The sequence below is a fragment of the Sardina pilchardus genome, chromosome 7 (genome assembly GCF_963854185.1).
Source record: "Sardina pilchardus chromosome 7, fSarPil1.1, whole genome shotgun sequence".
NCBI lineage: Eukaryota > Metazoa > Chordata > Actinopteri > Clupeiformes > Clupeidae > Sardina > Sardina pilchardus.
The window spans coordinates 35108943-35126442 of NC_085000.1; the positions used below are offsets into that span (position 1 = coordinate 35108943).

The 17500-nt window shown below is 47.7% G+C and overlaps 1 protein-coding gene across 1 annotated transcript in view; it reads right to left on the reverse strand.

Annotated features, from left to right (window-relative positions):
• Nucleotides 1-10311: 10311 nt before the first annotated feature.
• LOC134086942 (chemokine-like protein TAFA-4) overlaps nt 10312-17500 on the reverse strand; it is an 18395-nt gene continuing 11206 nt past the window's right edge. Inside the window, exons 4-5 of the mRNA XM_062540140.1 lie at nt 16307-16431; nt 10312-10769 (exon numbers count right to left, since the gene is read on the reverse strand). Coding sequence (XP_062396124.1) covers nt 10758-10769; nt 16307-16431 — 137 coding nt within the window. The 3' untranslated portion in view covers nt 10312-10757. The remainder of the gene's footprint in view (nt 10770-16306; nt 16432-17500) is intronic.

Genomic DNA, 17500 nt, shown 5'->3' on the forward strand with positions numbered 1-17500 from the left:
TGTGTGTGTGTGTGTGTGTGTGTGTGTGTGTGTGTGTGTGTGTGTGTGTGTGTGTGTACCTGTGTGCGGTTCGTGTGGTGCAGTCTGACCAGTCTCAGTCACAGTGTGCATAGCAATGTGCTGGTGGTGAGGGTGTGAGTGTGTTTGGCCTGCAGGTCAGTGACTCAGTGTCTCCAGCTTGCTCAGGCAGAGCCAGAGGGCAGACAGGTTTCACTCGGCAGCTTCAGAGAGGAAAGCCATCCCCCCAGCCCGTACACCCTATAGCCCAGCCCCTACACCCCCCCCCCCCATCAGCCCCTACGCCTCCCCCTGCACCCCCCCCCCCAACTCCTACACCTCCCTCTGCGCCTCCCCTGGGGAGCTGCATCTCATTCTCCTGCTGGGTAGGCAGGCAAGGCGGACTGGCTTGGTACGCCTGAGTGACCCGAGACCTGTGATCAGACCTCCTCACCAAGGCTCAAGGGCTCAATAGAAAACGTCTCCATCTCTCAGGAAAACATCATCCAGCGCAACAGAGAAAGGCCTGATTTGGTGATGAATCCTCACCATTTGCAGATAAGGGATGAGGCTAAACGAAAATCACCTTGAATCAGAATTGGAAACATGGCTTCAGAAACCACATGTTTATTCCACTCATTCACCAAACTAGCCGATTCTCAGCAGCTCAACTCCTAAACCTGATAGATCATCATATACGCTGGTTACCATTCTCAGTAGCTCAACTCCTGAACCTGATAGATCATCATATACGCTGGTTACCATTCTCAGTAGCTCAACTCCTAAACCTGATAGATCATCATATACGCTGGTTTAGTTACCACACCATGTATGCTGTGTCCATGGATAACTAAGTAGAACACAAATCACTTGTTTTAGGCGCAGGAAGGACTAATACAAAGTGTATTACCAGAGGTTGTTTGTGCAGTTGTACCTGTTGGTCCTCTATGTGGCTGCTGCATAGTGCAGTCCATCATCATGTTCCAATAGTATGAGTTTCCATTCACTAACAGCCCTCCCAAGCACCTTAGTGTCCATCTCATGAGGAGGAGACATCAACAGATGTACAGAGTTTTAGGGCATCGGAAATGTTTATGGATTCATGCTTCAAAAGCAAATTAAAACAAGAGATCAAGCAGTAAAAGATGCTTCTCACAGTGCAGAATCCACACTCTCTGAACTCAATCACTTCCCTGTACTCTTTAGCTGCATTCTCTGTGAAGCCAGTATAGAGTTAGGCAATCATCTCCTAAACAGGGCAGCTAAAGGTGGTTGCTGAACTGTCTTAAATACAAACATATTTGCAGACTAATCTGCACCTCCAGTCCATATGAGAGAGCGATATTAATAGCAAACGATAGCTACCGTATGTTTTTACTGTAAAACTTACTTCACACCTTCAAGCTCTTGCCAGCCGCTGCCATTCAATCTTGCCAACCTCCAAATGCCTGACTGCCTGCCAAGCAGATGTGAACTTAGTTAGTGCTGCTCATCTGGGGAGTCTGAGGGGTAGTCATGCCAGTAATGCACACCAGGGAATGAGATCTAAACTGAAAACAGACGCCTTGTTCTACAAATGCATGAGATTCCTACAAACGATGGGGATCAATAATTGATGTGCATAACAAGTGTTTGAAGGAACTGTCTAGTCTGTCTGGAGGGATCCTGCCCCCCCCCCCACACACACACACACACACACACCTCTATTCCTGCTTGAAGGAAACAGCTAGCGTTATCATTTAGCCATAAGGAATCAGCTAGCGTTATCATTTAGCCAGAGAAGGGCTTTCATTTAGACACTCCTGCTCCACTAGGCTCCTGTGTCTGTGCTTTAAAAATCATATGCTAATATCCATGCACATACTGTAACCTCCTGCTCTTTCACTCTTAAACTCACTCCTGTTCTTCACATACTCACCGGAGCCACTCACTGGCCCACTTAGTTATACATGGATAGCGGCTCTAGAATCCCTCCAGTGCTTGAAGCAGACACAGCTGTAGAGGGGTCTGGGGGCATCATTCTCCCCAGATGAAAATGTTGGGATTTTAAAGCATGCACCTAAAGCACGCTGGAGTATTTGCAAAAAAAAAATAAAGGGAACAAGATGGCCAAAATGGTCAATTGATTTCAATTGATAAGTTGTACATATAATTGAACTATATTTTCACTGTATTGTAAATAGCTAGAGTTTCATTGCTTCTAGGCATAATTCTAATTGCAGATGGCTTGCCATATCTGATTTTCAAGACGGCTTGCCGTGGATGCACACTAGGGTGACCATACGTCCGGATTTCAGGAGGATAGTCCGGTATTCAAGCCCTTTGTCCGGACCTCCTCATTTTTGCCCTTGTTTTTTACCCGAAATGAGGACAAAGGGGCAAAAATGAGGACGCACGAGAGAGGTCCGGACAAAGGGCTCGAAAATCGGACTGTTCTCCCGAAATCCAGACGTATGTTCACCCTAATGCACACGCTGGCAGGTCATGGAGCAACAGCAAGCAGCCCAATCAAATGCTCCTCTGCTCTGCTTATCCTGTGTGTTCCCACATGTTCCATGTGATTTGATGTGTTCCCCCTTAAAGAGGAACTATGCAGGTTTGGCGATTCTTTGCTGTTTTCTCATTTTACAGATTTCTCTGCAGAGCTTCCCATACAGCTTTAGCGTGTATATTTTACAAAAAAACTACTCAATCAGTCAGTCAGTCAGTAATCAGTCAGTCAGAGTATGATCGCGAGACTCCGTCCTCTATCTATCCTCCCTTCTCCGAATTCTGTTTATTGTCAGTGCCATCGATCCGGTGGCATTAACTTGCAAGCATGTTTTTTCCGCTAACAGGTGCTAGGGGGAAGCAAGACAGCCATCATTCAACGCGAGATGAAGATGAGGAGGATAGTGCCACATGTGTTATTACTGATGAAGATGATAGTGCCACATGTGTTATTACTGATGAAGATGAGGAGGATAGTGCCACATGTGTTATTACTGATGAAGATGAGGAGGATAGTGCCACATGTGTTATTACTGATGAAGATGAGGATGATAGTGCCACATGTGTTATTACTGATGAAGATGAGGATGATAGTGCCACATGTGTTATTACTGATGAAGATGAGGAGGATAGTGCCACATGTGTTTTTACTGATGAAGATGAGGAGGATAGTGCCACATGTGTTATTACTGATGAAGATGAGGAGGATAGTGCCACATGTGTTATTATGAAGATGAGGAGGATGGTGCCACATGTGTTATTACTGATGAAGATGAGGATGATAGTGCCACATGTGTTATTACTGATGAAGATGAGGAGGATAGTGCCACATGTGTTATTATGAAGATGAGGAGGATAGTGCCACATGTGTTATTACTGATGAAGATGAGGAGGATAGTGCCACATGTGTTATTACTGATGAAGATGAGGAGGATAGTGCCACATGTGTTTTTACTGATGAAGATGAGGAGGATAGTGCCACATGTGTTTTTACTGATGAAGATGAGGAGGATAGTGCCACATGTGTTATTACTGATGAAGATGAGGAGGATAGTGCCACATGTGTTATTACTGATGAAGATGAGGAGGATAGTGCCACATGTGTTATTACTGATGAAGATGAGGAGGATAGTGCCACGTGTGTTATTACTGATGAAGATGAGGAGGATAGTGCCACATGTGTTATTACTGATGAAGATGAGGAGGATAGTGCCACATGTGTTATTACTGATGAAGATGAGGAGGATAGTGCCACATGTGTTATTACTGATGAAGATGAGGAGGATAGTGCCACATACGTTATTACTGATGAAGATGAGGAGGATAGTGCCACATGTGTTGTTACTGATGAAGATGAGGAGGATAGTGCCTGTCTTAGTGCGCTATGACGTCTGAAAGAGGAAGTGTCTGTCTGAAAGGGGACGTGTCCGAGAGGAGGTGGCACAGTGATTATCTTGGTTTATATTGCTCATGCCCACAAGCTCTCAATACACGAGAATGAGATTTGGAATGAGCTGCACAAACAGGTTAATGGGAGTCTGTTAGAAATGTCATTGCTGTGCTGGAGGTGAAACACTAGTCGTCCACTTGCTTCCACAGAGTGGGCGAGGGGGGTACTGGATGAAATGGGCGAGGGGGGGGGCAGGTGGCTACAGGATGGAGTGGAGGAAGGGGGGTACAGGATGGAGTGGAGGAAGGGGGGTACAGGATGGAGGGGGGGGGGGGGGGGTTACATATTCTCAGAAGTAGTAGGTATAAGACAATGCTACTCACTGCATGAGGCCACCGTATGCTAGAGCCTGCTGGACTGGTCTGAGGTGCTAGAAGTATCCTGTAGCAATCCTGAGGAGGGGAGCGCATTGGTGACCGAAATGCACACATCATAACAATCCTGGGAAGGGGAGCGCATTGGTGACGAAATGCACACATCATAACAATCCTGGGGAGGGGAGCGCATTGGTGACCCAAATGCACACATCATAACAATCCTGGTCCAGTGGAGGAGCCATGAGTTGGGACTGGTGCACCGTGAGGCTGCATCTGACCTCCTCTGGCCACTCATAGGGTGCCTCTCATTCGTCTTTCATCTATCCTCCCTTCCTTCCTCGGTCCTCGTTCCCACTGATCTAGATAAAGAATGATGGGGCGGCAACAAAGGGATAGTCTATCCAGTGCGCATTATAGATCAGTGGGAACGAGCCTGGAGGACCGAGGGGAGAGGTTGAGAATGGGCCTTTATCACATCTCACCTCTCATAAGTCCCTTTCCCACATGAGCGAGACATCCGGATGTCAAACGGATATCAAACGGGTGGCTGTATGTGGGAACGCAAAACTCGGGTATTTTCTTACCCGGAACTCACCCTACTAGCCCCCTAGTACTACTTCTAGATGTTACCCGGGTGCGCTTAGGTGGGAACGCAGCCGGCACAGTTCTGGGTAGAGATGGGAGGGCGTACCAATGACGTATAGAAATGCGTCCTTGCAGCCTGCTTGCAGCGCGAGGCAGAAAGTACAAATTGCCATGGTAACGATAAACATTGCCCTACGAGTATGAACACAGAGGAGAACACCGGAATAGAAAACAGTGACATTTTGTTGTGTACGTACAATAAAAATTTAAACTGCAATCAGGTTGGTGTGTTTGTTGCGGGACAGGCAGTATTATCCTTGCAAACGTGAATAGCTTGAAGTGTTGTCGATTAGCTTGCAACAAGCTGTTTACAGTGGTTAGCAATTAACAGCTAATGGTTAACGTCGCTGTTATTTAGCATTGTTGCTTTTTGTAGGAGTTGGGAAGGAGCCTCAGACCTCTGTGTGCTGTTTATATTTACCAGGTGTGTCATTATTTTCTATTCATTTGTTATGTTGGATGTTTATACCAGAGAGGGTTGAAGTAGAGCTTTATTTATAGCCTACTGTGGTCATAGGTTAGCTATTTTTTCCTCTATGCTAGCTCCCGCTGACTAGCGAGCTAACTACTTCTGTTGTTTCATGATGTTTTGGATCTGATGTAAGTTCGCATCATCCAAGCAACACAGCACAACAACGCATTTATTTAGCGTCATCTCCCTCCCCCTGCAAGTGCTGACATTGCCCCACCCCTCGCGGCTCCTACTCGGGTCTAGTGTGAACACAATTACCCGTATCTCACTCGGACATAAAACTCATGTGGGAAACGTCCGTGTCGTGCCTTTACCCGGGTAAATATGTCCGGGTAACTTCTAGAAGTTATGTGGGAAAGGGACTATATTCTCATATTCTCATCTCACTGCTCATATTCTCATATTATATTCTCGTATTCCCACTGTCATGTTGATAACGAGATCATATGTGTAATGTACACATTTACATGCTATATGATCATGTGTGTAATGTACACATTTACATGCTAAAGTTTATGAAGGGGGTCAATTTACTCATCTAATTTGCATATTATGACGTCACTGGATGACAACCACATACAATTATGCACTTTTCAGTAAACACTGGTTGTTGAACATATTTGAGCAGTTTTACTTTGTTTTTTGTTGTCATAAACATAACAAACAGGAAAACAGTCACATGTAAACCAACAATAGTAAACTATTACTATAACCACAAACAATGCTACTATGCAATAAAGTAGCCAAGTCAAATCAGTTCCTATGGCGGGTGACTTTGTAGTTCTCCAGAGCCCTGTTTTTACCAGCCCTGCTGTCTGTACCACGTCAATTACGGACACTATCATCATAATTATGACGTGCACCTGCAGCAATGATAGGCAGAGGGTCCAAATACGCATGGTGTGCTTAGTAGACATTGATGTTTACACGCAAAGACACACCTCCATTCACAGACACACCGTGACTGTCACTGTCAATAGATGATCGATCATAATCTCCAAAAGGCAGATATTCTCCTTCAGAATCAGAATAGGTGAGTTACAGACCCAAGACTGCATCACACGTGAACTTGTTTGTCAACATTTGGTGTATTTCTGCTTCAATTTGTGCAACGGGATCGCGGTAATTAAATTGGTTTCACTTCCACGTCTTCGTCTTGTGTTTCTTGCGAGTAATACAGGTACTTCCTGAAAACTTTGTGTGATACTTGGATATATCGCCTGTTTTAATCAGTCAGTGTAGAGGTAATCTGTAATCCCCAGTGGTTACTTTTAAATAGTGAAAGCTGAAGTGGTTTTACAAAACTTGGCGAGCCAGCCAGGAGTCGAACCTAGAATCTTCTGATGTGCTGGTCCAAAAGGTAAATATATAGTGTAGAGGTACTTACTTTTAAATTTTAGGTTACTTTTAAATAGTGAAAGCTGAAGTGGGTTACATGTGCACATCTAAACGACTATAATGAGATCATATGTCATGTGCACATCTACACGGCTATAATGAGATCATATGTCATGTGCACATCTACACGGCTATAACGAGATAACGTGTGCACCTCTACACGGCTATAACGAGATAACGTGTGCACCTCTACACGGCTATAACGAGATAACATGTGCACCTCTACACGGCCATAACGAGATAACGTGTGCACCTCTACACGGCCATAACGAGATAACCATAACATGTGCACCTCTACACGGCTATAACGAGATAACGTGTGCACCTCTACACGGCTATAACGAGATAACGAGATAACGTGTGCACCTCTACACGGATATAACGAGATAACGTGTGCACCTCTACACGGCTATAACGAGATAACACGGCTATAATGAGGTAACATGTGCACCTCTACACGGCTATAACGAGATAACGTGTGCACCTCTACACGGCTATAACGAGATAACGTGTGCACCTCTACACGGCTATAACGAGATAACGTGTGCACCTCTACACGGCTATAACGAGATAACGTGTGCACCTCTACACGGATATAACGAGATAACGTGTGCACCTCTACACGGCTATAACGAGATAACGTGTGCACCTCTACACGGCTATAATGCATTGGTGCCATGATGCTGTAGTAAGTGCTGTCCTTAGTTCAATTCAGCACCTGTACTGTTTTCAATATTGAAGCCTAAATGTCAAATGAAACATCCTGCGATGACAGAAAACACTGTTGCCCATCTGATTGATGGCTCAGACAAAGCTTATCTTCTGATTGCTCGTGCATGCAATACACCGTGGACGGACCTGCCAATCAACCTTTGTCTGCCTTTGACAAATGACACATTCCTTTCCTCTGGCACGGGTGTCTGGAAAACACATTCGATTTGGAACGGGCATTTGTCATTCAGGCCGTCTTCTGCAATAATTTCCATCATTACATGATCACGCTGCTGACCGTTGCTGACCGATTCCTCCAGAGAGAGACGCGTCCTCTGGAAGCTGCGAGAGCTGCTATTGTGCACATATTGCATAATTCATATGTGGGCTCGGCTTGTGCAGAGACATACTGTACAACATATGCCCTGAAAACCATCTCTGCTACTAATCCAAATTCATTTCATATCACCCTCATGTTCAATTCCAGTGTCCATATAATTTCATTTCAACTCCTGCCATCCTCTGTCAGTGAATCCAACCATTTTGTGAGTTATTACCCCCATTCCAGCAATTTGCACCAGCGCGGTGTCTGACAAGCCTGTAGATGTTCATCTCTGTAGTCCAAACAGAAACCTACAGCAATTTCACCATGGAAACATTTATTCACAAACACTTGCTACATTTGCATGAGTCAGCACATTTGGGGAAGACAGGTTACATTTGAGATTCTCTGCTCCAGCGCACAAAGAGGAAGTGATTCATTGTGAATCTCCAGCGCTCCACACACTCCTCCGGCGGGAGGCTCCTCATCAGCTCCGGCTGCAGACGCCAGCGCCGAGGCTGCTACTCGGACAGGAGAGTCGGGAGCACGCCAGACAATGAATTACAAGTCAATACATTATTTCCTCCCCTGCCCAGACAAATGGCCCACTGATGCAATTTTTCATAATCAGCGTGGATGAGGTCACCTTTGGGGAGAGGCTGGCGGGAATAATAGAAATGAAGTGGGATGCAAATGCAGTCAGCAGGGGAAGAGTGCTCCTCACACCTCTCTCCATCCTTCTCTATTACTCCCTCCATCCCATCCACTCTCTCCTCTCCTCCTCCTCTCCTCTCTTCCTCTTCTCTCTCCTCTCTCCTCCTCTCCTTCTCTTCTCCCTGGCCTCTCTCCTCTCCTCCTCCTCTCCTTTCTTCCTCTTCTCTCTCCTCCTCACCTCCTCTTCTTCTCTTCTCCCAGGCTTCTCTCCTCTCCTCTCTTCCTCTTCTCTCTCCTCCTCACCTCCTCTCCTTCTCTTCTTCATGGCTTCTCTCCTCTCCTCTCCTCTCTCCTCTTCTCCCAGGCCTCTCTCCTCTCCTCACCTCCTCTTCTCCCAGGCCTCTCTTCTCCTCCTCTCCTTTCTTCCTCTTCTCTCTCCTCCTCACCTCCTCTTCTTCTCTTCTCCCAGGCTTCTCTCCTCTCCTCCTCCTCTCCTCTTCTCCCAGGCCTCTCTCCTCTCCTCCTCCTCTCCTTTCTTCCTCTTCTCTCTCCTCCTCACCTCCTCTTCTTCTCTTCTCCCATGCTTCTCTCCTCTCCTCCTCTCTTATCCTTCTCTTTTCTCACTTCTCCCATGTATCTCTCCTCTCCTCCTCTCATTCATCACTCCTTTCCTCTCCTCTGATTTTCTCTCCTCAGTCTTCCCCACCAGCCTTAGGCTCTCTCTCTCCCCATCTCTCTCTCTCCTTTCCTCTCCTCCTCCCCTTGTTTCCTCTCCAAGACTTCCCTCCTAGTCTTCTGTCTTCTCCAATTCTGTACTCTGTCTCCCCCACCTCTCCCCATCTCTCTCTCTATCTCCCCCATCTCTCTCTGCATCTCCCTCTCCCCCCATCTTTCTCTCTCTCTCTCTCTCTCGTGTACTTCTCGTCTCCGCCCCTCCTGCTTTCCGCTCCCACTCCTCCTCTCTCCTCCTCTCTCCTCGGCGCTCCTCTCTGCGCTCAGTGATTAGCATTTCAAACACTTCCTTGTTTTGCTGCTGAACACAATGTTTGTTTTGCATGCCTCCACAACCTGGCAGGTGGTGTGTCAAAACTAAGAAGATGAAAAGTCTTTGTTTGGGATAGGGGGGCGTGGGGGTGCATATTTGTCTAACCGGCTATAAATTGACTGGGCAACACAACACTTTTGCTGCTTTTAAGAACCAGCATGACAGATTCGCTGGGAGGAAGAGCCAAGCTGTGAGCAGTCATCTTCAGAATGTATTAAACAGTTTAATATACCACTTCTACATAATAAACAGTTTAATATATACCACTTCTCTACATATTAAACAGTTTAATACGAAGCACTTCTCTACAGTACATATTTCCTACAGAAAAAAATACCTGTTTATTTGAGGGAGGTTAGTACCGCGGTACCTGTTTATTTGAGGGAGGTTAGTACCGCGGTACCTGTTTATTTGAGGGAGGTAGTACCGCGGTGAGAAACACTGTCCCATTGCTCATGGGCTTTATGTTCGCCAGTCTGAGCCCAATTCAGGACATTCCAGCAAATCATTCACACTTTAATGACAAGTCTGATCCAGATCAAGATTGCTACAATATTGGTGTGCAATCATCTAACTCCAGTGTCCTGATGATCACATCAATAAAGGACACTGCTCCTGGTGCTCAGTCTGCTCACACAAGCTCTCAACAGCAAGAGACGCAAGAGTGAACCGTAACAACTTTACTGTAATGTCCTCATGTTTCAGTGAATCGTGACAAGTTTACTGTAATGTCCTCGTGTTTGAGTGAATCTCGACGAGTTTACTGTAATGTCCTCGTGTTTGAGTGAATCGTGACGAGTTTACTGTAATGTCCTCGTGTTTGAGTGAATCGTGACGAGTTTACTGTAATGTCCTCGTGTTTGAGTGAATCGTGACGAGTTTACTGTAATGTCCTCGTGTTTGAGTGAATCGTGACGAGTTTACTGTAATGTCCTCGTGTTTGAGTGAATCGTGACGAGTTTACTGTAATGTCCTCGTGTTTGAGTGAATCGTGACGAGTTTACTGTAATGTCCTCGTGTTTGAGTGAATCGTGACGAGTTTACTGTAATGTCCTCGTGTTTGAGTGAATCGTGACGAGTTTACTGTAATGTCCTCGTGTTTGAGTGAATCGTGACTCGTCTGTAATGTCCGACTGCTTCTCCTCCGCGTCTCGTCTCCTCCTCGTCTCCTGTGCGTCTCCTCCGCGTCTCGTCTCCTCAGCGTCTCGTCTCCTCCGCGTCTCCTCCGCGTCTCGTCAGCGTCTCCTGTGCGTGGGTTATCGCGTCACCTGGTGATGAGGGAGGGGGCAGAGAGGAGGACAGGAGGACGGTAAGTGGCAGACAGACGTGGGGAGTTTAACTTTGCTAGTGACCCATTTGGCCATCCCAGCGCCACACTGCACTCCTGCTCACCAGGGGGCATCCTGACAAGGCCCATAACCTTCAGAGCACAGTCATTAGGAGGAGAGGAGAGAGGGAGAGAGAGAGAGCAAAAGAGTTTTAGTATGAATAAATGAGCGACCACAGCTATGAGGAGTAGAGGGAGGGAAAGAGAGAGAGAGTGACAGGAGGGAAGGAGTGGGCAGTGGAGAGGAGAGGAGAGAGGGAGAAGAGGGAGAGAAAAAAGAGAGAGTGTGTGAGGAGGGAAGGAGTGGGCAGTGAAGAGGAGACGGAGGGGAAGGAGGGGGGGCAGTGAGTATTTCAGGGCTCTGAGCAGGTAGGACGGCATCTCCTCAGTCTCAACCACATGCAGGCACCAGAGGAACCCCACACACACACACACACACACACACACACACACACACACACACACACACACACACACACACACACACACACACACATACACCATCCAGAGCACTGAGCTCATATTCAATACTGGTGGGATTTCCAGCGTTAATGGGAGTTGGGATCTGGGGTGTCTGCTGTGTTCTGAGGCCCAGGCACGGCGGCCATCTTGCTATTCATCAGACTGCGAGGACCCAACGTGCACGTTCATGAAGACCAATCAGTGCCCTCTGCCCGCTGCTCCAGCCAATCAGCAGTCCTCTCTGGTGTTGCACAGACAACCTTGAGCTGTGAACAATCTTTGCAATCAGAAGCGCGCGGTGTTTAGGAGCCATCAGAGCTCGGAGATGAAGGTTGGTCTGGCTGCATCGATCCGGCTCAGTCGTGAGCGGAGCGCTACGTTACATTGCAGCCTGCTTTGTTCTGCTGAGCTGAATTCCAGCTCGAGTTCAGAAAACTGCCCGAGTCCAGCACAAGCAAGTCCTTTCTCCAGCAGGCAGCGCACGCTGGGGTTCAGCTGCTGTTATGTACTCCTGCACAATGCAACATTCCTACTGCTGGAGACCTTCTGAAGAAAGAAAGAATACATCATCTTTCAGATGTCTGTCTGAAAGTACATTGTGAAGACCAATACTCCAAAGGCACTGAACATAGCAGATCCAGAGAGTGTTTGCTAACTATTAGCCAATAGCTATTTGTTACTCTTGAACACAGCAGATCCAGAGTGTTTGCTAACTATTAGCTATTAGTTACTCTTTTGCTGTTTCCCATCTATGCTTTAATCTGCTATTTCTGTTTGCTCGTGTTTATGTAAAGCACATTGAATGACCTCTGTGTATGACAGGCGCTATATAAATAAACTTGACTTGACTTTACTTGAATATGACCAGATCTATAATGTGTTTGCTAACTATGCTAACTATGGCCAGATCTTTAGAGTGTAGGCTACTAACTATGCTGACTATGGCCAGATCTATAGAGTGTACTAACTATGCTGACTATGGCCAGATCTATAGAGTGTAACTATGCTAACTATGGCTGTAGTCAACACGTCAGACACAATAAACTGTCATAAATATCGCACACGCAAGTGGCCCTCACATACACATGGTCTACTCTAATAGTCAACTTTAACAGTCTACTCTAATAGTCCTCACATGGTCTACTGTAATAGTCTACTCTAAAGTAGGGTTCAGACCAAAGATTTCCGACGAGACGAGACGAGACGAGCCGCGACGTTCTAAAACCTTGCGACTGCGACTCAACATGTTCAATGCTCTGCGACGGCTTGCGACGGCTTGCAACTACGTGCAACTTCTAAGTCACACCGCTGCAACTCAGTCTCGTCGTGTCGGGAATCTTTGGTGTGAATTGGGTTTAATAGTCCTCACATAGTCTACTCTAATAGCCTACTGTAATAGTCCTCACATGGTCTACTCTAATAGTCTACTGTAATAGTCTGCTCTAATAGTCCTCACGTATAGTTATAGTCTACTCTAATAGTCTACTGTAATAGTCCTCACATGTTCTACTCTAATAGTCTGCTCTAATAGTCCTCATGTATAGTTATAGTCTACTCTAATAGTCCTCACGTATGGTAATAGTCTACTCTAATAGTCCTCACGTATGGTAATAGTCTACTCTAATAGTCCTCACATATGGTAATAGTCTACTCTAATAGTCCTCACATATGGTAATAGTCTACTCTAATAGGAGGCATTCCTGCTGACTGAATGCTGCTGTTGTGTATAGACGGCGTGTATTGTGTGTGTCCCTCCTCCTCCTCTGTGACTCTAATGTGCTGTGTGTGTGTGTGTGTGTGTGTGTGTGTGTGCATGTCCCTCCTTCTCCTCTGTGACTCTAATGTGCTGTGAGAGGGATCATCTGCTCAGCATGAGTCGCTTTACAACCGCACGGGGCGATGGAGACAAAGCAGCTCTGTCCAGGACGTCTGAGGAGACACACACACACACACACAGACACACACACACACACACACACACACACACACACACACACACACACAACCTTTGGGCTATCCATGAGATCAGGGCTCTATGGCCTGCGGGAGCCGTCACCATGCTAGCGTCCCTCGGCTGCGATTCCCTCTGACATCTGTCCACCGGCCTCACCGAGTGTGTGTGTGTGTGTGTGTGTGTGTGTGTGTGTGTGTGTCCACAGGCCTCACGGAGTGTGTGTGTGTGTGTGTGTGTGTGTGTGTGTGTGTGTGTGTGTGTGTGTCCACAGGCCTCACGGAGTGTGTGTGTGTGTGTGTGTGTGTGTGTGTGTGTGTGTGTGTGTCCACAGGCCTCACGGAGTGTGTGTGTGTGTGTGTGTGTGTGTGTGTGTCCACAGGCCTCACGGAGTGTGTGTGTGTGTGTGTGTGTGTGTGTCCACAGGCCTCACGGAGTGTGTGTGTGTGTGTGTGTGTGTGTGTGTGTGTGTGTGTGTCCACAGGCCTCACGGAGTGTGTGTGTGTGTGTGTGTGTGTGTGTGTGTGTGTGTCCACAGGCCTCACGGAGTGTGTGTGTGTGTGTGTGTCCACAGGCCTCATGGAGAGTGTGTGTGAGAGAGAGATAGAATGTGTGTGTGTGTGTGTGTGTGTGTGTGTGTGTGTGTGTGTGTGTGTGTGTGTGTGTGTGTGTGGACAGGCCTCACGGTGAGGAGCGCTCCCTCATTCAGCACATTCCCATCAAAGCAGCGCTCCCTGAACACCCATCACTTCTGAAGGATGAAGAGGACATCATCTGCTGCCGCACTCACGGCACACACACGGGATCACACACACGGGATCACACTAATGACCTATTCAAATAGCGTCCATTATGACACTGGGCCATTGTGATGTAGACATGGTCACATTGGTAACGCATAGAGGATCACACTAATGACCTATTTAAATAGCGTCCATTGTGACACTGGGCCATTGTGATGTAGACATGGTCACATTGGTAACGCATAGAGGATCACACTAATGACCTATTTAAATAGCGTCCATTGTGACACTGGGCCATTGTGATGTAGACATGGTCACATTGGTAACGCATAGAGGATCACACTAATGACCTATTTAAATAGCGTCCATTGTGACACTGGGCCATTGTGATGTAGACATGGTCACATTGGTAACGCATAGAGGATCACACTAATGACCTATTTAAATAGCGTCCATTATGACACTGGGCCATTGTGATGTAGACATGGTCACATTGGTAACGCACCCTCTTCATGATGGTGTAGCCCTACAGTATGCCGTGTGTGGGCACAAGCAGACCTGCGCTTGGTGTGAGGTAGAGAATGGAAGGGGCTCCTTTCTTTAACAATGAAGTCAAAGTGGAAGTCTGTTTCCCCGCCTCTACATGATAAGGTCAAAGGGCACGAGGTGCTTTACATCAAACCCTTCTCACGCTCCAACTCTGCTGCTGAAAGCATGTTTTTCTGCATTAATGTTTATACGCCACATCTGTCCTTTTTACTGTATAACAGATTACTGCCTTTAAACATTACTACTGATCGCCGTCATGAGACCAATTGCAAACAGAAGGGTATTTGTGTGTCAGTGTGTGTGTGTGGAGGGGGGGGGGGGGGGTACTTTGTCACTGCACAAGATATCCTGAAGGATTATTTAAACATTCCAGTACACCTCAAATGTGCACCAGCATGCTGATATGTGATCATTAGACTGAATTTATAGAAACATGCAAACTTGCTGATATGTGATCATTAGATTGAATATGTAAATAAGTGCACACTTGCTGTTATATAATCATTAGATTGAATATGTAGATAAACTGTAGATGATCATAGCAGTCATACTCAGGTGTCAATGCTTAAAATAGGAATCACACGTGGAAATGCATTCATTTAAACAATAGAACATGACTGTGATTGGAGTGTAGAAGAAAGGCTCCAGTCAGCTCCAAGACTTGCATGAGCTCTAATCTCCCAGACACACCTGACTACTGAAACTCCAACCAAAACAATTTGCACTCTTGAGTTTAGCTTCAGACTGCGCTGAGCCTTCTGTTGAATTCTAAGAGCTGAGTAGCGTGCGTGTCAGATGCCTATCACTAAAACAGATACTCTTAGAAATGCTTTCTAGGATGCCTATCACTAAAACAGATACTCTTAGGCTTCGTTCACACTGGCAGTCGAAATCCGATTTTTTGCTTATCTGGATTGTATCTAGCTTGAATTTTGGGTAGTCTGAACGGCACAAAACCGCATGAAATGCTAAGTGATTGATTGATTGATTCAGCGCGTGCGCCAGGGCTACCAGCAAAACAAAGACCAACGTCAGACTCAAGTCATTATTTTATGGTGAAACATGGAAAACTGTAACGTTAAGGGTGATGAGGTATTTGTGCCGCGGCTACGCATAATAAGTTAGAAAATATCAAAAATAAATCCACTTTCATCCATGACGACTTGGTTGTGTACAACTCTACCTAATGAATCCAGGTGTGTGTAATTTATATCGGATCTGAGCATTGCACGCCAAGATCGGATGTGATCGGATGTGATCACTTGCAATATGCAATGAGAACAGTCAGTCAGAAAGATCAGGTTCTGATCGGATATGCAAGACATCCGATTTCGACTGCCAGTGTGAACTAAAACAGATACTCTTAGAAATGCTATCTAGGGTTCCCATACACTCTGGAAGCAGCTATTTCAGGATTGTCCAACAGCGTTACATAACAGATTCAACTTCAACACAACCAAGCCCCCAAAACTACTGTGTGGTGGCCATCTGCTAGTGTTGGAGTCCATATGCTTCAGTGCTCAGCCGCACGCTAGATGATCCTTGTGGCCGCTCCAATTAAAGGCCCCAGAGTGCTCTGACTCTTCATGGACGCGGCTAGACTCATGCAGAGCTACCAGCACTCTCACCTCTCTGCTGCTTTGCAACACTCAGCACACAGTCCACATGGCCACATCTCACAGGACCTCACCTGCCGGGGGGGGGGGGGGGGGGAGTGCGGGGCAGGAGGGGGGCAGGAGGGGGGCAGGAGGGGGGCAGGAGGGGGCGTCTCACCTTGGTGGTTTTGACCTTGTTCCCGAAGATGCAGGACCAGCCGGTGAGATCGGGCAGCACGCGACACTCCTCGCCATCTACACACGGCCTCATCTGGCACCACCACTTCTGACGCACGATCGAGGCTGCGCACACACACACGACACACACATGGGTCACACACACAGGACACACGCACAGGACACACACACAGACACAGTTTAGCCTGTTTAGCCTCCACTGCCCCCCCCCAGCTCCAGCTCCAGCTCCAGCTCCAGCTCTGGCTCCACTACTGGTGCTGGTCCTGAGGCCTGGGCTGCTGTGGGAGCTGTAGGGTGGAGCTGCTGGGTGGAGCTGTAGGGTGGAGCTGTAGGGTGGAGCTATAGGGTGGAGCTATAGGGTGGAGCTGTAGGGTGGAGCTATAGGGTGGAGCTATAGGGTGGAGCTATAGGGTGGAGCTGTAGGGTGGAGCTGTAGGGTGGAGCTGCAGGGTGGAGCTATAGGGTGGAGCTGCTGTGGGACCTGTAGGGTGGAGCTGTAGGGTGGAGCTGCAGGGTGGAGCTGCAGGGTGGAGCTGTAGGGTGGAGCTGCAGGGTGGAGCTGTAGGGTGGAGCTATAGGGTGGAGCTGCAGGGTGGAGCTGTTGGGTGGAGCTATAGGGTGGAGCTATAGGGTGGAGCTGTAGGGTGGAGCTGTAGGGTGGAGCTGCAGGGTGGAGCTGCAGGGTGGAGCTGTTGGGTGGAGCTGCAGGGTGGAGCTGTTGGGTGGAGCTATAGGGTGGAGCTATAGGGTGGAGCTGTTGGGTGGAGCTATAGGGTGGAGCTATAGGGTGGAGCTATAGGGTGGAGCTGTAGGGTGGAGCTGTAGGGTGGAGCTGCTGCTGTTTTATTAGACAGTTTAGACAGTTTTCACGCTGGCACACAGTGATGCACAACATCAGCCCACATCCCCTTCAACCACCACTCCCCCCCCCCACCCCCCACTCCTCCACCATCACCCCCCCCCGCCCCCCACTCCTCCACCATCACCCCCCCCTCCTCCTCCTCCACCATCGCCCCCCCCCCCTCCTCCACCATCACCCCCCCCCTCCTCCACCATCACCCCCCCCCCACTCCTCCTCCACCATCACCCCCCCCCTCCTCCTCCTCTGCAGCGGAAGATCAACAGCGCTGACCTCTGACCGGTCCAGGGGCAAACCCCTTGCAGCGCCATGGTA